General features: G+C 44.9%; 1 protein-coding gene across 1 annotated transcript in view; it reads left to right on the forward strand.

Annotated features, from left to right (window-relative positions):
- PDILT (protein disulfide isomerase like, testis expressed) overlaps positions 1 to 18,359 on the forward strand; it is a 28,449-nt gene extending 10,090 nt beyond the window's left edge. Inside the window, 10 exon segments of the mRNA XM_044747483.2 lie at positions 3,750 to 3,889; positions 4,767 to 4,872; positions 4,875 to 4,903; positions 7,842 to 7,952; positions 8,035 to 8,160; positions 10,718 to 10,915; positions 14,020 to 14,140; positions 16,373 to 16,551; positions 16,967 to 17,056; positions 18,063 to 18,359. Of these exon segments, the coding sequence (XP_044603418.2) occupies positions 3,750 to 3,889; positions 4,767 to 4,872; positions 4,875 to 4,903; positions 7,842 to 7,952; positions 8,035 to 8,160; positions 10,718 to 10,915; positions 14,020 to 14,140; positions 16,373 to 16,551; positions 16,967 to 17,056; positions 18,063 to 18,296 (1,334 nt within the window). The 3' untranslated portion in view covers positions 18,297 to 18,359.
- The last annotated feature ends 3,788 nt before the right edge of the window (positions 18,360 to 22,147 follow it).

Consider the following 22,147-nt stretch of genomic DNA (forward strand, 5'->3'; position numbering starts at 1 on the left):
GAAACTGAGGCATGGAGGAGTGGAATAACTTCCTCAAGTCTCCCCAGCTAATAAGCAGTGGGATCCATAAATCTTTTCTGTAAAGGGCCAGGTAATATTTTAAGGGTTATGGACCAGACAACCTCTGTCGCAACTACTTAACTCTGCTGATGTGGTGTGAAAGCAGCCACACGGAGGCAAATGGGCGTGGCTGTGTTCCAATAAAACTTTATTAGACAATCACTTGACAGGCCAGATTTAGCCCATGAGCTGCACTTGGCTGACCCCTGTTCTACATTGCGCTGCACTCTAGGGAAATGGCAGATATGGTTATTATTATCATCAACTATTAGTTTCCTGACCCTGGTCCAGTGCCTGGAACGCTTAGGTTCTTAAGGAATGGTTTTTGAGTTTAAATGGGATGGAATTGCAGGGACCCACTGCAGGCAGGCATGGGGTAAGAAGCCAGCCCATATTTCTGCTGGGCTTGCCCATCCCCCTTCTTCCTCAGTGTTACCACCCACCAGGGAAAGAGACAGCGGGATGCTGGGAGGAGCCAGGGCCTGGAATTCAGCACAAGCACTAGCTGTGAGAACTTGAGCCAGCCTTCCAATTTCTCATTTTCTAAGCAGGACGAACAGTGCCAGTTCGGCGGACTTGACAGGGCTTCCCTGAGCTGAGAGGGACGACAGTGCTTTACTGGTTTCCTGCACTGTGACTTTTATGAAAACTTCCCTAGGAGGCAGGTGGAGTTTAGTCCTTGCTGGGTCAAAGCCCCAGTCCCCGTCCTCTAACCTCCGTGGATTGATGGTGGTAGCTTGGCCTTGGCCATCTCCCTGGTGGGAGGGAGAATCAGGTGGCCTCCAGGTCCTCAGCTAATGACGCATTCACAGCTTGTGCCTGGAAATATGCAGCAGAGCGACAGCCCCAGTTAATCATTGACATTGCGTTCACACTTCAGTTGTCACCGTGTCCTCTGGCTCAGAGCCAAGTGCCAGGAGAGGCACCTGCCCAACAGGGGCAGTTCTCAATTTGCAGGTGCTCAGGGACAAACTATATGCCAAGTTGACAGCTACCTCAGTCCCATGGGGTCCAGTGGGGCAAACAGAAGTCAAGCATCCCAGAGAAGGGAGCCCAAGATCAAGTTCCTTCAGGCTGGCTTCTCTAATGATTCATTCAACCCATCCATTCATCCAATAATTATTTCTTGGGCACCTAGTATGGGCCAGACATTACAGGAGCTACTGAGCAAGTTAGCCAAAAATCGTAATTTCAGAAAGAGACAGACTCAACGAAAAAAGATACAACAGGTCGTAAAATAGAGAATGATAGGAAGGGTGTTAAGACTGAACTGAGAACTGAATAAGGAGGAGGAGATGCCCTTGAGAGCTGAGGAAAGGGCAGCCCAGGCGGAGGGACTGGTGGGTGCCAGAGCCTGGTGTGCTGGAGGGTAAGGGTGTGGCGGGAGCTCGGACAGGGAGAGAGTGGTTCGAAGTGAGAGCAGAGTGATGGTTCTGATGACCTGCAATTCTAACCTGTTTGGAGGGGTTTTGTTCACCCTTTTTGATATTTTCAGAATTTTTAAACTAATTCCTCTCAGGGCACTTACAACATAACTTTTTCAGACAAAAGCCTCTAAGAGAAAGTTTGTTTCGATGATCTGTGCCTGTTTCTTCCTGAAAGTTGGCTCGGAACACCGTGAAAATAGAAACTCAACCTGGGGTCTGGAGTCCACTTGGAGGGGGTGACTGCAGTGGGGTGGAGGGGCATGGTCTGAGGGTGGCATGAAGCCTCGCCAGCCCTCTGTGTCCCTTGAGGCCATCACATCCTCCTTCAATGAACTTCTATAGGCCTGACTCACTGTGGCTTTTACAATGGACTAATCTGTATCTACCAAAGCTGAATGCAGCATCTCCTATGACCAGAAATTCCACTCCTGGGCATGTGCCCAACAGAAGTGGGTACAACGTGGCCCCAGAGACATGCACAGGAATTAATTCTTAATCTCCCCAAACTGGAAACAACCCAAATGCCCATCAGCAGAGAATGGATAAATAAATTGTGGAATGTTCACACAATGGAATGCTACACAGCAGTGGGAAAGAATCTACGAGGACACGCAACAACATGGATGACGCTCACAAACATAACAAAGCCAGACCCCAAAACACACACTGTAGGATCCCATTTACATGAAGTGCAAGAGCGGGCTGACTAACGCATGCCATTAGAGGTCAGGATATTGGTTACCCCTAGGTGAGGTGGGCTGGGCTGGGAGGGGGCCCAGCTGGGACTTCTGGGGGACTGATAACGTTCCATTTCTTGATCCGGGTGGTAGTGTTCATTTTGAACACGTCAACACTCTGATGTGTTAATTTTGTGAAAATTCGTCAGATATACATTATAATTTGTGCACCTTTCTGTATGTAAATGTACTTCATTATGAATTTTAAAAATGGCCTAATGTTCTTAGGAGGTATAAGCGAAGACATTGAAAATAGAGTCCTTCCCAGCTGATTTACCAACTCAGTGTGCACTCGCCAAGCCCCATGCAGAAATTTGTCCTGCTCCAGGGCCTTTGCACAGGCTATTTGCACTGCTTGGCAGCCTCCCCCTTTCCTTATTGCCTCCTGATTAAGTCCTATGCATCCTCCAGGTTTCAACTCATAAGTGATTTCCTCCAGGAAGCCCTCTTTGACTTCACAATCTAGGTCATGTGTCTTTGCTACAGGCTCATAGGACTTTGCTTTTGAATACTTCCTTTGGGTGTAATTATACACGTGTTGTGTAATTATATGATGGTTGTCCTCCTTAACAGAATGAGAGCTGCAAAACAGTGGCACAGCACCTGATAACATAATAGGCCCTCAATGCACATTTGTCAAATGAACGAACGAGTGAAGGAATGAATGACTGAGTGCAGGAGTAAAGGCCTGCACGTGTGGTCCAAATCTCCTCACAACACACATTGCTTTATCTCATAAACTAATTTCAAATGTTCCATTCTATTCTACAGCAGGCTTTAATATAAAATAACATTTTACATTACCTGCCATCATGTGAAATTGAGGATCCTGGCAAACACAGTCCATCTGTAGTCTTGTGCACATTCTGGCCCACCATTATGTCTCCCCAGATATGCTATATGTGCCCCAATTTCAGAAGCTAAGACTTTTGTGTGCTTGGCAACTCCCATATGATAGCTGCGAAACGGAAGTCGGGACCTTAGCAGACATTTGTGTCTCAGCTGAGGAATTGGAGGCACAAGGAGATAATGGAATTTTCCCTAGGTCACAGAGCTAGCTAGTCTTTTAATTTACATTTTAATTATTTATATATTTTAAAAAATACATCCATCTTCCTGTCACATTGGAGAGCAGATAAGAAAAGAAGGCTGGGCATGTTTCCTCCTGGGTTTGATTCCCAGGTTTGCTGGAGGGGTGGCCACTGGCAAGTTGAGCCTCAATAGCCTCACCTTCAAAATGAGGAGAGTAAGAATATCTATCCTGTGGAGTTGCTCTGGGGATGGGATACATGCAAAACTCTCAGCACCGTGCCTGGTCCTTGATAAGCACTCAATACAGTTTAGCTGCTGCTGTTAATGTTCATGCCATGGAGCTTGAGCATGGGGGAGGGGAGAGTGGAAGAACTGAACTTGGCCTTCCAGGGGTGGGAGCCCAAGACAAGATGCTTCTGCTCATTAAACTTGGGGAAGACAGGCCTTGCTCCAGTTCAAGAGGAAACTTCCTTTTAACTGTATCTCTCTCCAGGAGTGGTTGAGTCTACTGCCTTGGTCGTTTGGTTGAGAAGACAAATTAGCCAGAAAGCATTTTTGTTCACTGACACCCAGCAGGTGGTGGAGTTTGTGAAATCCAGGCTTCTTTCAGGTATTGGGTTCAAGAGGTGGGAGGTGCCTTTTTGACTGGTGAGGAGCCCCGTGTCTGGGAGGAGGGTGGAGGGAGGAGAGGTCTTCACTTGGGTTAACTGCCTGTCCATTCTTCCTTTTCCAATGAGCGGTTTTCTGAAAGGTTAAAATGAAGAAAGGAAAAAAATGGAACCTGAAGTGGTAGGAGAAGCTAACTAGAAGGTGGAGAGGAATGGAGAGAGAGGAGAGGAGACTGACATATTCGTTGAATTAGTTTTCATAGCATAACTGAACTTTTTGGGGTCCGTTTAGAACATCACTGAATAATAATTTGCAAATTGTTTTTCCTTTTGGAGAATGAGTTTCTTAAATGTCTTAACTCATTTTCTGTAATGTGATGACTCCACCCCTTCTCCCAGTAAAAGTTAGAACTTTGGTGTTATATTTATACATGGGGAGAATGTGTGACTCTTTGTCTCCCACCCCACTTTTTGATGGTATTGCCCCCAATTTTCTTTCAAGCTAATGAGTGAAGACTGAAACTACAGCCATATCTTCATACCAAGTTCATATTTGGTACCACATGTGGTCAAATCGATTGCCTCTTCTGAAAGCAATAATAGAATAAATGTTAAAAAGTCTCAACCCGTGTTACAACAGCCTTCACTGTTCTACTCAGAAAAGGTCAAGTTTATCAATTCTTTCTATTCTTCTCTGTGAATTAGCCTATTTTGGCCTCAGTCATAGCCAGAGAAGCATTCTAGGTCTAAAATATCCATAAAAGGAGATTTAGGTGACCCAGCAAAGTGCCGGAACTTGGAAAGGAGGGGAGATGAATTGGTCACCATTTCTGCCTTGACCTTAAAAAAGCCAGGCATTCTGCTTCCTACCGAAGCCTCACCAAACATCCTTCCACAAACAGGATTTAGAGGAAGAAGTAGCGGAGTTGTTCTACGATGTGATCAAAGACTTCCCAGAGCTAACATTTGGAGTGACATCAATTAGCAATGCCATTGGGCGTTTCCACGTCCCCTGGACAGTGTTCTGGTGTTCAAAAAGGTAGGACTTTGATCCTACTGCTGGTGAGCGGTCTCTTGCTCAAAACAGTGGACTATGTACGTATGGAAGGGCTTGGGTACCAATTCTGGTTCTGTCACTTGTGAGCTAAGTGGCTTCTGCAAAATCACAGTGTACCAGTGTTTCTCTGGGCTTTCCAACCATTCTCCATTATAAGCTCATCCTCCTTTGCTTAACTAGTAAATGTCATTCATTAAGGCTCAGTCCTCCGCCCTGTGTATTATTCTGCTCCATGCTCCCCCTTCACACCCTGCATCAGCAATTACCATCCACACACCCGTGACTTACAAATCTCTACCTCCAGCCAGACTTCTTTAATCTCCAGACCTTTATATGCATCACCAGATGTCTCAACACGGCCAAGCCTAAAGTCATAATCTCCACTCCAAATCCTCTTCCAGTGTTTTTTCTGTCTCAATGAATGGTGCCACCATGTCTCCCATCTCCCATCTGAGCAAAGTCAGAACACCCAGGCATCATTCTAACACCTCCCTCTTCTCCACCCCTCACAACCAATCCACCACCCCAATCCTGCTGATTTTAAATCCAAAATATCCCTTAAATCTATCCATTTGTGTCTACTGCTACCATCCTAGGTCAAGTGGTCATCATCTCCCACACCTAATGCAACATCCTCCCAACTGATTTGCGACATTCTCTCTTGTCTTCTAAGGAGTAAACTTTCTAAAATTCAAATCTGATGGTCACTTTCCTCCTTATCACTGAAAATCTTTAATGGTTTCCTGTTACTCTTAGGATAAAGACTCAAGTCCCTAAAGAGGCCCACAAGGCCTTCCACAGTCTAGCCTCTATTACACACCTTCCTCCTCTCCCTCTCTGGATTCTAGATCTGAGCTGTCCGATATGGCAGCTGCTAGTTACATGTGACCATTTACATCAAGATTTATTAAATTAAAATTTTAATTCCTTGATCAAACTAGCTACATGTGGATAGTGGTTACTGGGTTGGACAGCATAGATTTACAGAGCGTTTCCATCATCACAGAAAGTTCTGTTGAACAGTACTAGTCTAGATACTGTGGTCTGGTTCCTGGAACATGCCTTACTCCCTCCCCACACAAAGCCAAATCCTTATGATAACCATGTTACTAATAGATATGGCTCAGAGAGCTTAGGTTACTTGCTCAAGGCCACACAGGAGGCAGATGGAGTGACATCCAGATCTGCTTGACATTCAGAGAAGACAGTGAGCCACTACATTTTTACTTGGGCCCATGGAAATCACTGAAAGGTTTTAAGTTGGAGAATAACCTGATTTGTGTATTTGAATGGAACAACGTGGAATCTAGAAATAGATCCAAAAACATCTGGAAATTTAGTATATGACAAAGATGATATTTAGATCAGTAGGGAAAATTTGTATTATTGAATGACTGATGTTGAGAGAACTGGGCAGCCATTTGGAAAAAGAAAACACTAACTAAAGCTAAATCCATATATCACTCCTTCTATCAAATTAAATTCCAGATTGATCCCTGATTTAAAAATATAATGATGAGACTGTGGAAAAACTAGAAGATGCCATGGGAGAGTTTGCTTTCTAAACTTGGAATGGGAAAGCCCCTTCGTAAGGCATGACAGAAGCCTTAGAAACTATGAAAAGAAATACTGATAAATTTGGGCCACAAAAAAATTAAAAGTTCTGCAGCATAAACCCCATCACAAAATCAAAAGCCAAACAGCAAACTTAGACCAGGCACATGGGGGAGACTTGGTCCATCTTAATGGTTAAAAGCATGAGCATTAGATCAGACTGTCTGGGTTGGAATCTTGACTCCATCTCTTATGAGCTTAGCAGCCTTGGGCAAGTCACTTCACTTCTCTGTGCCTCAATTTCCTCAACTTTAAAATGAGGGAAATAATACTACATAGCTCAAGAAAATGTTATGAGGATTAAATGAGTTCATGCATATAACACTTTTATAACTGTGGCTGGTACAACATGAGCTCTCAATAAGTCTAATTAGTATTATTAGACTATTGTTATGACCAGAAAAAGTTTGGACTTTATCCAGAGGACAATGGGGGCTATGAAGTGTTTAAGCAAGAGAATGACAGGATCAGATTTGCATTCTAATATCATCAATCTGGTTGAAGTGTGCGGGATGGATTGGAGAGAAACAAGGGGAGAAGTTGGAAGACCATCAGGAGACTTTTGCAGGAGTCCAGGAAGAGGTTTGGACTACAGGATGGGATTGGTGGAGATGAAGAGAAGGAGATAGAGTAGAGGGAAATTAGCAGACAGCTGCTTCTTTCTCCTTCCCCCAAAACTTTGATCCTGGGCTACAGAGAGTTATATCATTCCCTGTGTTAGTCCTCAGGTCTTTCCAAGAAGCAGTCACCAAATAGGATCAGACATGCAAAGATTTATTAGGGAAAATGCCCGTGAAGGAAAACAGAGAGGATGCTGAGGGAGACTCGGAGAGCCATCAGACCAGGATGTAGGTCTGACCCTTCAAAAGGAAAGAAGGTTGAGTGAAAGAGTCTTCGACTGCAGTGAAGTTCTTAGAAAGTTTGTCAAAGTCATCATCAGACAAGTCCTGCGTCTCTCAGAAATAGTATCCCTGACACGTTCAGTTATTTGTTAGGAGCAGTGTGTGAGAAACTGCTCAGCATCAGCATGAATATGTTGATGGATTTCAGAGCAAGGCAGCCGCAGCTGTCAGTCACACTCCCTGTCTTTGTGGATAGGAGATTTTCATGGCTGCCACATTCCCATATCCTACCCACAGGCTAATCTACCCAGTCATCCATATTTATTAAGTACCTAGATGATGGATTATACTTGTCACCTTGGTGTGTTCCTTTTATCCAAGGGGAAATTTGTGTTATTCATATTTACTAAGTGCCTACATTATGGAAGCTACCACCCTCCAATGTTTTTCTTCTTTTGTCCAAGGGAAAAATTGCGAAACGCCAGGAGCTTATTTATGACAGTACCAACAAACAAGTCCTCAGTCAAGTCATAAAAGAGCACCTCACAGATTTTGTTATTGAATACAACATGGAGGTGAGTGAGCACAGGTTCCCTGGGAGAAGGGGAGCTGGGGCAGCTGTATGCATAGCATGACCTCTTTTCCTTGTAATTTCAGAATAAGGATCTGATTTACGAATTGAACATCCTGAACCACATGCTGCTCTTCATCTCCAAAAGCTCCAAGTCATTTGATACGATAATGCAGCATTGTAAGTTGGCATTGAAGGAATTCCAAAACAAGGTTTGTGGAAGGTGCCATTGCTCTTTGGGGCTCTTAGATGGGGATCCAACACCTCTAGACTCTGATGCCATTTGCCTGCCCTACTGATTATAAATTAACCCAGGAAGGATTTGTATTTGCATACCAATTTCCTGATTTGCATATAGATGCTACATATTATCCACTATTTACTTTTAAACCAGCCCCCTCCCTTCTTCTTGTCCAGTGTGTCTTTCTTTCTTGCCAAGTGCATGCTCCTCCTTCTTTCATCTTTTTGATAAGTCTACTACGGGAACATGATGGTTCAGCTGCTTTTTTGATGGACTAAGCGTGGGTGACTGCAGTGTGGGTAGCATTTGGCCTGGAAGTGAGGGGCATGAAAGATCCCTCCTGCCTGAGGTCAGGGAGTGTGAAAAGCCTGAAGGTGTGACACAGCACAGATGATCTGACAAGTAATTGCTGAGATTCTGGGCTTTAGCATCACACAGACCTGGGTTCAAACTCTCCTCCTCTTATAAGCAATTCTGTCTTAGGTGAGTTTCTTAACCTCTCAGTCTGAATCACTTCATGTGTAAAACGAAGAGTTGTGGTAGGATTGGAAGCGCTATATGCACAGCAGTGAGCAAAAGTATAATACACAGTGCTTCTTCTGATTGCTATCGTTATCATCATTAGAAATAAATCTACTTTTCCTAAACATTATACCCAAATTTATGTAGTTACCACCACCTGGAATATGGGGGCTATTTACTTCATTCTACTCTTTAATTTTATAAGAAGTACAGTAACCTAAAATAAGCAAGGAGTAAAGCCACCAGAGCCCGAATATACTTAATTTTCATGCTATCTCCCACCACATTGTCCTCCAGGAAAGTTGCTGCAATTACAGAAATACTTCTGGTGAACATATCTCCTGGTTTATTCAATTTTAAACTTTAAGATTTTTGACGTAATTAAATTGATCACAATCTGATTGCTTCTCCTCTATTTCTCCTATTTTATTATAGTCAATATTCAGCCATATTTTCTTCTAGACATTTTTTTAATTTAACTCCTTTCATCTAGAAAGAATTCATTTTTGGTATATATTACGAGAAGAAGTTCTAAATTGCATTTACCCCTATTAGCAAGCCTCCCAAATGCTATTTATTATTTGGGATCCATTTTAAACCCAAAGATAAAGGATTGGATGAATATTATTCCAACAGGTCATATCCCCCATATCTTATCTTATTCACTTCTAACAGTATTTGTTGAAAGTATACAAGGATGGTTTTCATAGCTCTGCTTTGTTTTTCACAGTCTCCCTACCCCCTAGAAGAGTGCCTGGCACATAGTAGGCTCCTTCATATTTTGATCAGTGAATGACCTGAGAGTGTCTGATGTCAGGCGTCTGCTGCGGCCTCTAACTGGTCTCCCTGCTTCCACTCTTGTTTCTTCTCTGCAACCAGAATAATCTTTTAAAAATTATCATGTCACTCTCCAGCTTCCTATACTTCAGTGGCCTCCTATCTTGTTCAGACAAAACCCAAGCTCTGTGCTGGAGTTCTGACCTCACCTCTGACACATCTCTGACTTTGTCTCCCATGACTCTCTCCCTCATGGTGCTGAAGCCACATGGGCCTTTCCTTTCTATTCTAGAACACTCTAAACTCCCCCTCAACACTCCCTAGGCCTTTGTGCTCACAGTTTCCACTGCCTGAATCAAGGTTCCCCTGATTTGTTACTCATCTCCCAGGTCCCAGCTAAAATATCACCTCCTCAGATACTCCTCCTGACCTTCCTACCTAATACTGAGCCCCTACCTCACCCCGTCTGTGCAGTCACTCTATCACAGTACCCTGTTTTATGGTCTAGTTGGCACTCATCGCTATCTGAATTTATTAATTTGTTTACACATTTTTGTCTGTGTTCTCCACGAGATCATAAGCTTCATGAGGGCACAGATTTTGTCTGCCTTGGGCAGTGTTGTACCCCAAGCACTGAGCAAAATGCATAGTAAGTACTCCAAAAATACCTGTGGAATGAGTGAGTGATTAAAGTCATGAATTTCCTTGATAGAAGAATAATTTAGAATAATGATGAGTTGACATGTATTGAACATTTTTTACCTCCCAGTCCCTGAACTAAGCCTTTACATACATTGCCCTGTTCAATTTCTAGCAGCCCTGTAAGGGGGGGGTACCATTATAATCACCACTTTACAGATAAGGAAACTGAGGCACAGAGAGGGGAAGTTACTGTTTTGCCCAAGGAACTGAGAGATGAAAGCTCAGGACCTCCTGACTTGCTATGGTTGTGTGGCTGGTGCCCTGCACAAGGATGGCGACACCAGGCTGAAGGCCGATGCCCATCTCTGCACTGGGGCACAGAGCCGCACCTGCCTGATGGAAGGGAGCCTTTGTCAAGTCTTTTCAGATGCGCTGCATAGACCATGCTGCTTGCATTCCATTAGTCTCCTCCTACAACTTCCCAACACTTTCTCTCCCTTGGTAAGGGATTCCTTACCCAATTTCAATTCTTTACCTTTTTCATGGCCTCGAATCCAGAGAGACACAGGTTTCACTTGATTTGGCAGATCCTTTTCATCCTTGTGGATGCAGATGAACCCAGAAACAGACATGTCTTCAAACACTTCCGGATCGCAGAGGTCAACATCCCGTCTGTTCAGATCCTAAACTTAAGCTCTGATGCAAGGTACAAAATGCCCTCTGAGGAGATAACCTACAAAAACCTCAAGAAATTCGGCCACAGCTTCCTGAATAAAAGTGCCAAGGTAAGTTTGTTCTTTGACAAGGTTTATCCAGAATCTCAAAATTGTCCCTTTTTGGTAATTCTGCTGGCTTTAGTCATCTGAATGGGGAAACAAGATAAAGGTCAACCTCGTGGTTCAACGTAGGGAAATACCTCCATCTCCCGCTTCAAACTTGTTCAACTTTCCACCTCTTGACTCTATAACTCCACCATTCTTTATTCTTAAAGTGAAGGCATTTCCGATTGAAATGAAGATGCTCCCAGAGCTAACATCCTCCAAAAGGAGGCTCTTACTCTCTTTTCAGACTCTAATGTGAAAGATTCACTTGGCCCAAGGGTAGATGTTTGCTTTGGGGAGAAATTGGGGTAGAATGTATTCAGCAATCAGTATTCAACATCAAAGCCTTCAGGGACCTTTTCTTTGAGGGGTTAGAAGGGAGCCTATTTTGCTAAAAGGGAGGAGAGGCTACAAACAGATGGCTACATAATACAACATCACCTGCTGTTTATTGAGGAATTGCTGTATCCCCAAACACCCTCCCAATTTAGGTGACCAGATTTTTTATTTTCTAAATGGGGACACTTTTGAGAGTAACGGAGCATTCTTTAAAAGTATTTCTGGAACACCAGAAATAAATTGAGACTCTTGGGACAAACCACAATGTACCAGAACCTTACCTCTGAGGGCTCTCATTACCTTCTGTCTGCTCCCCCACAGACACTGCCTCCCCTGCAGCCTTCTCAAGTGAAAGCTTTTGTTTCTCCGATGCACATTATCACAGGCCAAGTGGTGAGGTTGGTCTCCGCTTCCAAACCATTTGTCTTCCTCCTACCCTCAACAACTCCAGACCCTTGGGAGCCCATGCCTTTGGACTTTTGATCACCTGATCCCACTCACTGTTGCTGTTCTCTGATCACCTCCCTCTCACCCTCTGAGGGCTTCGGCTCCTCAGCGGCCCTTCATCCCTACTCTGCCATCGTTTCCAGGGATGTGGAAATCCAAAACCCGGGTCTTTTCTCCCACAATTGGTGTGTCCATGCCATCTCATCCTCCTGCTCTCATGACCACACTCTAGAGATGGCAGCCCCTCTGAAAGCCTGGTTTCAAGCTTCCCATCCTCTTAGATCCCTTCTCTAGTTGTCACATGGCTACAATTCCTTACACTTTTCATGGCCTCCAACCTCCTGATCTCATTTCACAATCTCTTTGGTGCACTTCTTCGTGAACTTGGATTCCATCGTTCATCACTCTGGTCATGACCCCCTTAGCTCCCGTATCCCCTCCTCCTCCTACCTCCTCTACATCCTGTAGTATTTACCAAGCAAAGTCACAACCCCAGTTGAACGCATTTACCTTCCCTACTGCTTCCAGGCCTATCCTGGAGAAAAAGAACATCACTGTGAGGCAGGCTGGCTTCATGGAATCACAGACCAAACCTCCCATGGGCTCTTAGAAACGTCCTAACATCTCTTTGTAAGTTTCTCTTAGTGGTTCCTTCTCTTAATCTCTGAATCTATTTCTCTTCATACCCCATTCCTACTTTCAGTCTCAGCTGAGTACTTGACTCGTGTATCACTAATAAAATAGAAGGCTTCACGCAGGGGACCCTTCACTTTCCATCCCCCATCAACAAATGTACCTGGAGCTCTACCCATCCTCTCTCTCTCTCTCTTCCCCCTGGTTATACCTCAGAAGGTGTCTGTCTCCCTGTCCAAGACCAAGAGGTCCTCTTCTGCTCTTGGAATAAAGAAGAGCATCCTTCACATGAGTGATGAGGTCTGCCTGATCTGGCCCATTCCTAATTCTCCACCGTGTTCACCGTTTCCCATCTCCCATGCCCAGCCCCCACTCCCCTGTATGCCCCCTTGGAAAGAATCTTCAAGTCCTTTCCAGAGGCTGGGGTGGGAATGAGGGAAGGCAATGTGGGATATAAGGCTGGTGAGCTGAGCAGACCTGACAACAAGGACATGTAAGCATATTAAGGGTTTGGTATCCTAAGAGCAATGGGAAGCTACATTCGCACGGTGAAAGCAGACCCCTGCCTATAGGAGAATAAAGGCATGCAGAGGATTAGGAGGTGATGCAGAAAGAACACTAAGAGGCTATTCCCATGATCTAGATGAGAGAGGAAGGCTTCCTGGACTAGGGTAGTAGCAGTGCAGACAGAGAGAGGGGTGTGGACTCAAGAGATAGTCAGGAAGCAATGGTTGCAGAGAAAAATATAGATTCTGAAATTTATGCCACTTCATTCAAAGAGAAGCAAGAGCTTGGTTCATTCTTTCATTGATTCATTCACAAAATATTTATCAAGGTCCTGGTGTGTACCAGGAAGGGGATACTCAATGATGAGGGAAGAAAAGTCCCTTGTGACATTCTGTCTAGTGTGGTAAAGACACATTAATCAAATAACCATGAAAAGAAATATAAATGATACACCTGTATAAGTGATACAAGGACAGGTACCAAGTGTTATGAGAACATATGGGAGCAGGATCTGACCTCGTCTGGATGATAGTCAGGGAAGTCCTCCCTTGAGGTCATTCTAAATGATAAATCTGAGTTAACCAGATGGAGAAGGGAATGTAGGAACAAGGTGGGAAGGCCCTCCAGGCAGAGGAACAGCCTAAGCAAAGGCCTGAGGTGGGAGGAAGGCTAGCCCTTTGGGTTACAGAAAACCAGTGTAGCTAAAGAAAGCAGGAGAATGGTGAGGAGTTTAGAGAGGTTAGCAGGAAGCAAAGTGTGATAAAGATCTTATAGGTCATGTAAATTATCTTGGTTTTGATGATCAGAGTAATTGGGGACAGCTAATTTTTTGTGGGCAGAACAAACAAAGTAAGATGTTAAAGACATGAACCCCACTCTCATCTAAGAATTCCAAGAATCGTGTCTTTGAAATGCTAGAACCTGTCCCACGTTGGAGCCCTGCCTCCTCCTCAGTTGTCTGATCCCAACTGGCCCTGGACAATCCAGGCTTGACATCAAGTCATGATCTCAGCATTTCAAGCTCTTTCCCAAGTCTCTTGTAAGAACAAGAGAAAACTTTCCATTGTTTCCAGTCAGGGCTGGGAGCCCCAACTGCCAACCCCTTTCCAGAGACTCTCAGACCTCTCAAATTTGCTTCCCAGAACCATCAATCCAGTGAAGAGATTCCAAAATATTGGGACCAGGGGCCAGTTAAGCAGCTTGTTGGGAAGAACTTCAATGTCGTCGTCTTTGACAAGGAGAGGGATGTATTTGTGATGTTCTGTAAGTACTTCCACAGAGGCCACGGGAGGCAACGGTCCTGACATTACTTTACAAGCATGGTTCCTGAATTCTTGGGCACCCAAATCTCCAAATTCTATCAAAGCACCATGCCACAAATGGTCTTCAGACATCCAAAGAGTTTGGATCAAGATGCTAATCAACTACAGTGCAACCCTCCTCGAAAATCGAATTCTGGGAATGGGTAAAATACCTTCCACTTAATCCAGGCCTGTGACTATTTATAACAATAATAAAGCTGATGGCTAACACTGACTGAATGCCATGGTACACCAGGCCTTGTGCTGAGCCATTCTCTACACCATCTCATTTAATCCTCACAACATACTTTTGAAAGTAGCTACTATTGTTGTTCCCACTTTACAGACGACTAAACAGAGTCCAGGGAGGAGAAGAAACTTTTCCAAAGTCACACAGCTAGTAAGTGCTTGAAGTGGCATTGAAACCTAAGCAGCCTGACTCCAGTGCGTATGCTGGTAATGGCTGGACTGAATCCCCCTGCTTCTGGCTTTATGTGACTTACCAAATGTGTTGTATTTAACCTACCTGAGCTGGTGTGGCCAAACTGGGGACCCGAATCATGCAGGTAAAGGACTTAGTACAGTGTCTGGCATGTTGTAAGCACTTGATAAATGACAGCTATCATTGGTATTATTATTCCTATTGTTATAATTATTTCCAGTGCTCACCTAAGGACTCTGGCCCCTTCCCCAGTTTCTGATTTGCATGTGAGAGCCAAAGCCAGGGACCCTGTCTCCCACCCTGAGACGAAGAGAAGGGTGACAATGAAGCTGCTTCAGACGTCTCTTTTATTTAACACGCAGTTACCATTTATTGAGCACGTACCATGAGCCAGACATGAGTTTGCTGTTTACACACCTGCTCTCATTGCCTCCTCAAAAAAAGCCTCTTAGGAAGGGCCAGCGAATTGCTCCACAATACAGATCAGGGAACCCAGCCTTACAGAGGTTAACTGCCTTACCCCAGGCCACACTGTAAGTAAGCTGCAAGGCAAAAAGTTCAATTCGAGCTCTGATCCCATCACTTCCTGGAGGCTGAAAGGAGGGCTGGATCGCATCATGCAGGCCTTTTAAATCTCACTGAAATGGACTCTCATCCACAGGGTGCGGTGTTTAAGGTCTGTGTGGCTAAATAACCATGATCTGCTGCCTTTAAGTGAGAGGCTGCGGTGGCCCTTTCTGTACTTACCTGACACCTGGAGTTATGCGAGTGCCCACTTGGTTCTGGGGAAAGGCAAAAGCAGCCTCATTTTCTTGGAAGCAGGACTATCACATCGACCCCCTGGGACTGCAGCCATTATGCTCCCTCCTGCTCCAACTCAGGGCCCATCGGGCTCCAAGGGAGCTGGGGGGCCACTGCTGGGAGAGCAGGTGGTCCTGGAGGCACTTGGTTTGTAAATGGAGGGGTGATCATCCAAATGTGGAGTGTCCAGGGCCTCTGAGGCCACTCCTCCCACACAGCCAGAAAATAACGGAACGACCAGCAGGCAAGGTTCTATTTCCCTTCCGTATTGGAGCTGGTCCCTGATTTCTCTCCAGAGGGCTGGGTGCCTGGGCCAAAATCAAAGCTCAAAGAACTGACCGCAAGAAGTCCAGTGTCCCCTTTGCGCACATGGTGGTACCTGTCACAACCTCCTGTTCACTTCTTGGGTGCATTCTCTCCACCAGACTGAAAGGCAGTGTGATATAATGGTCACAAGTCAAAGCAACCTGTCTTCAAATCCCCCTTCCTCTGCTTAACTCACTGGGTGACCTTAGGCTACAAGTTTAACCTCTGTTTGAAAACTTGTGCTGTCTCTCACACACACACACACACACACACACACACACGAGCGCTTCCTGGCAGAACACGAGGAAGCATCTAGTGTAAATATTTTTCTTGGTTTTCTTCTTCAACTGGAATGGAAAGCTGTGTTAAAGCAAAAACAAAGAATAGAAGAAAATGTCCCAACATGCTAAAACAGTTAGTATCTTGGTGAAAGGAGAGTAGATTAATATTTTCCTGATTTATTTAATAATGATCAGGTACTATGTTTGAAATGTAAAATAACCTAATATATAATTAAAAGACACAAGGAGTGCCATTTGCAAAGCAGCAGAACCGTTAGTAGAACACAGTGATGGTGTTTATGGGCAGTGTTGGCTTTCAGAGTCCTTATTAGTGTGAGCCTGCGCAATGGCCCCTCTCTTCCAGATGCACCCTGGTCTGAAAAGTGCAGGGCGCTGTTCCCAATGTTGGAGGAGTTGGGCAGAAAATATCAAAACCACCCCACAGTCACCATCGCCAAGATTGACATCACGGCAAATGATATTCAGCTGATGAACCTGGACCGGTACCCCTTCTTCAGGCTCTTCCCCACCGACTCTCAACAAGTGAGGGGCTCTTGGGGCTCACATAACTGGAAATGTTGTGTCATTAGCGCAGACTCAGTTTCTCCCTATCTGCAGCTCTGCCTTCTACCAAATCAGCTTCGTTCTCAGCTCCAGCTCCTATTACCCTCTCATGTTCATGTTAAAGAGTGTTTTCCTTTAGCTTCCACAAAGGTCTCAAGACTCAAATTGGGTCCAGCTTAGGTCAGTCGCTCATCTCTGACCCAATCATTGTGGATGGAGGAATTTTTATTATCCTTCTCTTAGAGCCATGGTAATAGAGGCTCAGAGAGGTTAAGGAACCTGCCCACTGTACTTGGGTGGTTAGGAATGGGACTCTGGATTCACCTATGGAACAGCCCCTGAATATTCTGCAGGAAGAGGCTACCATTTTGACCCTGTTCTGTTTCCTTCCTAGGCTGTACCGTATAAGGGAGAACACACCATGAAGGGCTTTTCAGACTTCCTGGAAAGTCAAATCAAGACCAGGCTTGAAGATGAAGGTGAGGTAAGGCAAACAGCAGCACCCTGACTTATTCTTTCCCAAACAGAATCATCAAGACCTCGATGGACTAGGAAAGAGTGTGCCAGGAGTTCCATTATTCTTGTGCACTCAGGAGATACTTGAAGATGGCTGAGCAACCATCCAGTTTGGATGATTTTATTTCAAAGGCACTTACTACAAGGAAGCAGAAATGGCAGGCTTTAGAAACACTCGGAGGGGCAAAGGCTCTGAGGTCTCACACAGCTCCCAAGGCTGCTTCCCTGGGTCCACTGTTCCTGAGTTGGTAACCAGATGTCTTGATGGCATACTGCCCTGTGGCATTATTCTCCTGATGGATGGAATGACAATCCCCATTCTCTCCTAATCCTGTTCATGCCTCAGTGAGGCCATCTGCTGGAAGGCGCCATCTGTATTAGTTAGGACCCTTTCAGTTGCCAACGTCAGAAACACTACTCTTGGGGTTAAGCAACAATGGGAATTTATCCTATATAACTGGTAGAACTTCAGGCATGGGTGGATCCAGAAGCTCAAATTCATTTTCTGTCTCCCCATCTCTGTTTTCCTCTATGTTGGCTTCATTCCAATGCAGTCACTTCCTCATGGAGGGTCAAAGATTGCCCCACAGCTCTAAACTAATATCCTCACAGCTTAGAAAGAAAGCACCTACTTCTTAGTAATAGCAAATGTCCTGGACAGGGATCTCATTAGCGAGGCCTGATCACATGCCCAGCTCTCGAGTTAGGCATGTGGGCAGCCACACCTGTGGACTTAAGAGTGGAAGAAGGGTGGTTCCCCAAAGGTCCTATTATTGGAGGGGAAAAGTCACAGTTGAGAATGTCCCCACCCAAGCCAAATGGACCTTTGCATCTAAGAGGATCACTCAGGTGCCTCTCTCTGGGCACTTCCAGAAAAAGTGGCCTAGGCAATTACAATCATGATTATCACATCTTTCTTGCCTCTTTCTTTATCTTCCGTCTTCCTTCCCTCCCTCCCTTCTTTTCTTGAACAGCTATTGTCTATTGAAAAAAGTGAAGTGATAGAAGAGGAGGTATTAGCTGAGGAAGAAGAGGTACCTTTTATGCAGAAAGAGTTACCTGAGCAGAAGCTGCCTGAGCTGGAGAACGGGACCAAGCTGGAAGAGCCAGCCAGGCAGAAGGAAACAGCTCAGAAGGAGGAAAAGGTGGCTAAGCCAAAAGGACCTCCAAGACAAGAAAAGAAACCACGAGTCAAGGAAGAACTGTAGTTTCTCCAAAGCCGGGAGGGAAGGTGCCCATTTTCCAGGTCCTGGTATCATTTTCTGAATGGATCTACTCTAACAAAATTATATATCATTGTGGTGGGTGGGTGGGGCTGGATAATAAAAGCCCCTAAGTGTCTTTGGCTCTGTTTTATTCATTGATTCCCACTTTTTGCTGGTTGGTGCTGCCTTAGAAGAGCTGTTTGGCCTGGAATTCAGACACAGCTACAAGGGAAGCCATAATAGGCACATCTGATGAGTGTTTACAATAGGCTGTGCATTCATCTAGTTCTCACAACATCACTGGGAGCTAGGTTTCATTATCCCCATTTTACAGATGAGGAAAGTGAGGCAAAGAGAGGTTAAGCAACCAGTCAGGATCACACAGCTAGAAAGCCCTTGAGAAATAATCCCAGGCGATCTCACTCCGGAGACTGCATTTAACCATTATGGACACCCCTCCCCATTTTGGGGTCTCCGGAGTTTGAGTAAAACCTTCAAATGAGGTGTATTGATTTGTTTATGCCGTATTTTTGTACAGTAAAAAAGAGACCAAACTCCAAGCCAGTCTCCCGTCTTCCCCATGTTGATAAGTGAGACGTCGCTCTCAAGCAGCAATGGACAAGGATGATCCTTTTACTACCATAAAAGTAATTCCTCTTGTATTATGAGAAGTGAAATAAGTCAGGGTAAGAAAATCAAATACCAGAGGATCTCACTCATAAGCAGAAGATAGAAACAATGACAAACAAACGCATAGCAACAGAGATTGGATTAGTGGTTACCAGAAGGGAAGCAGGGAGGGAGGAGAGTGAAAGGGGTGACAGGGCACACGTGTGTGGTAATTGCGTGGTCATGGATTGTCATTAGTCTTTAGGTGATGAACATGATGTAATCTACACAGAATTCAAAATATGTTATGATGTATGCCTGAAGGTTATATAATGCTATAATCCAATGTTACTGCAATAAAAAAATAAAATAAAATAAAATAAACCCTCCTCCACTCTGTGTGACTTCACCCACTTCCTTCCACTGACTCCACCCACTTCCCTCCATCTCCACTGACAATTATCCACCATTTCTCAGCTGCAGAAGTCTTCTGATTGGGCTCTCGGCTGTCACTTTGTAACTCTCCATCCTCCAAAATTCATATTTGGTAAAGCTGATGAGGTGATCTTTTAAAGAACCATGGTCATGAGGGCTTACAACACTACCTCGTTTTAACTCTCTAATGGCATCTTTATTACTTTTAGAATAAAATCCAGTCTGCTTACCATGCCTTCGAGGCCCAGAAAGTTCAGACCCTGCAGATCTCTTCTTCTTTCCTCTCCCTCTCATTTTCTAGGCTCAAGTCACACTTCTTATTTTCTGAATAATTCTCCCTTTCTCTCTCTCTCTTTCTCTCTCATCGTGGCTGTTCCTTCTGCCTAAATGTACACAAAGTGCGTTCTTCCAGGTCTTCACGTAGCTGTATCCTTTTCATCCTTCAAATCTCAGCTCAAATGTCATCACCTCAAAAAGGCCTTCCTAGATAGCAAATTTGAAAGCATCTTATGATTTTGCCATGCACTCATTTATTACCTTCTTCTGCCACTGTGTGTTAGCCCCAGGAGAGCAGACATATCTATTTTCTTCCTCACCGTATTCCCAACACCTAGAATTCTGCTTTGACACAGCAGATGCTCAGTAAATGAGTATCCATGGATTAAATGAAATTCCATATCAGGCAGCATCCCATCTCTGAGATACATGATTTCATAGTCATCCCAAAAGGGAGAGATGCTGACAGTGTTGCCCCAAGACCCAAATTAGATTCTGTATTAGTCTCCTATTACTGTTCTGACAAATTTGGTGGATAAAAATAACAAAACTTTATACTCTTATAGCTCTGGAGGCCAGAAATCAGTTTCACTCGGCTAAAGTCAAGTTGTGATCAGGGTTGGTCCCCTCGGGAAGAATTCCTTGACTTGCTCTTTTTAGCTGCTGGAGGCTTGCCTGCATTCCTAGGCTCTTGGTTCCTTCCTTGACTCACTCTGACTTCTTGTGTCCTCCTCACATCTCTTACTTCCTCTGATTCTAATTTTTCATGCATCTCTCTTATAAGCATCGTGGTGATTGCATCGGGCCTATCCGGAAAACCTCTCCACCTCAAGATCCTGGACTTAATCGTACACACAAAGTCCCTCTTGTCACGTAAGGTAACATTCGCAGGTTCTGGGGATTGGAACACGGACGCACTGGGGGTCATTATTTGGTTGACAACAGACTCACGCTGTTGATTTGTGATGTTCATTTCAGCCAGGTGATGATAGATGCTCTCTTGGGAAAAGGAGGGGGACATTATTTTAGGGACCAAGGTCTCCACAAGCTATCTGGACCTCTCTGCTTTCCATCCATCATGTAAGGCGACAGCTATTTGTGCTTTTCTGGGCCTCCAGAGCCAGTTCCCACAACTCCCCCCTACCCCAAACCTGCCCACGTCCAGATGAAGCAGGGAACAGCCTGAAGCCATGGAACTCACTGGAGCCAGATGCCCCAACAGGGGCAGGTGTTAGTATTCAGGACACGATGCAAGGCTCACCTGCCTCAGCCTTAAGGCCACGTGGCTGCCGGTCAAAGGACGGGTCCAGAGGGGCTGCTAGGACTAAATCACATGGAACAGAGCCCCTGACTGGCCACAAGCCAGAGAATGGGTGTGCTACCTGCAGCTCCCCTGGGTGTAATCTGGGGCTCAGATTGGACTAAGCAGTATAGGCGGTGCGGCAGGCGATGCCTCTCTCTTGAGAGGGTCTTCCCCCTTGGCTCATTTTCTGCCCCCTCCCAATACAGACCACCCTCATTCTAATCCCATGCACTCTGTTTGATCAACTTTTCAACACTTTTCACATGTTAGTTTCACTGTCTCAAGATGTAAAACCACTTACCCCTTTAAGGCTCTCCCGTGCTGAGTATGAAATGCTCTCTACTCCAAAGAGTGCTGTACATCATGGGGGTAAATTTGAGTGAGATTTGGGCTTTAGTATGGACTTAGCACTAGCTAGTTGTGTAATCTTGGGGAATTGAATCAACCTCTCTGAACTACAGTTCTTCTTCTGTGCGGCATGGGTTGCTCTGTCTCATTATGTGAGACAATGCATGTAAAAGCATTCAGCAGTGTCTGAACCAGGAGACACCCAATAAGTCACAGCTGTCAGGATTCTTAAGATCAAGTCTCCTGTCAGTGTCTAAAAGCTAAGCAAGAAGATGGTTTCAAAAAAGGAGGAATGGCTGAGAGATTGAGTAAGGTTCATACGAAAACAAATATTTTTTGAGCACTTCTCTGGAAGTAAGATAAAGAGGAAAATAGTGATTGAATTTGGCAACATGGACATTTTTAGTGATCTCGAGGAGCTACGTTAATGGAGCTGGCAGTTCAGAAAGTGTATCGGTGTGGACTGAGGTGGAAAGAGGGCAGATCAGTCTTTTGAGAATTTTGACTATGAAAGGATGGAAAATAGGATGGCGGCTAGAGGAGCTGTGGGGTCAAAGGATGGTTTCCGTGGAAGGGACTCGTAGACGAGAATACCCCAATGGATAAGAGAAAAGTGAAGGTACAGGAGGAAGGGGGAAGGGAAGGTGGGAAGGAAAGGTCGTCAGAACACAGGAAGAAGGATCCTGCCTCCATCCTAACAGGAGAGGAGATGATGAAGATGGGTCCACAAGCAGGTAGACCACAACATGAGGGAGGCATTGCTTGGTCGTCAATGACGTCATTCAGTTTGCAAGCCTGAGGAGAGGGTAGGAGGTTTGAAGAAAGAGTGGGGAAATGGCAAACTAGAGAAATAGCGCAGGATGATCCAGCTGTGTTGAGCGAA

The sequence above is a fragment of the Equus asinus genome, chromosome 14, assembly GCF_041296235.1.
Source record: "Equus asinus isolate D_3611 breed Donkey chromosome 14, EquAss-T2T_v2, whole genome shotgun sequence".
NCBI classification, from domain to species: domain Eukaryota; kingdom Metazoa; phylum Chordata; class Mammalia; order Perissodactyla; family Equidae; genus Equus; species Equus asinus.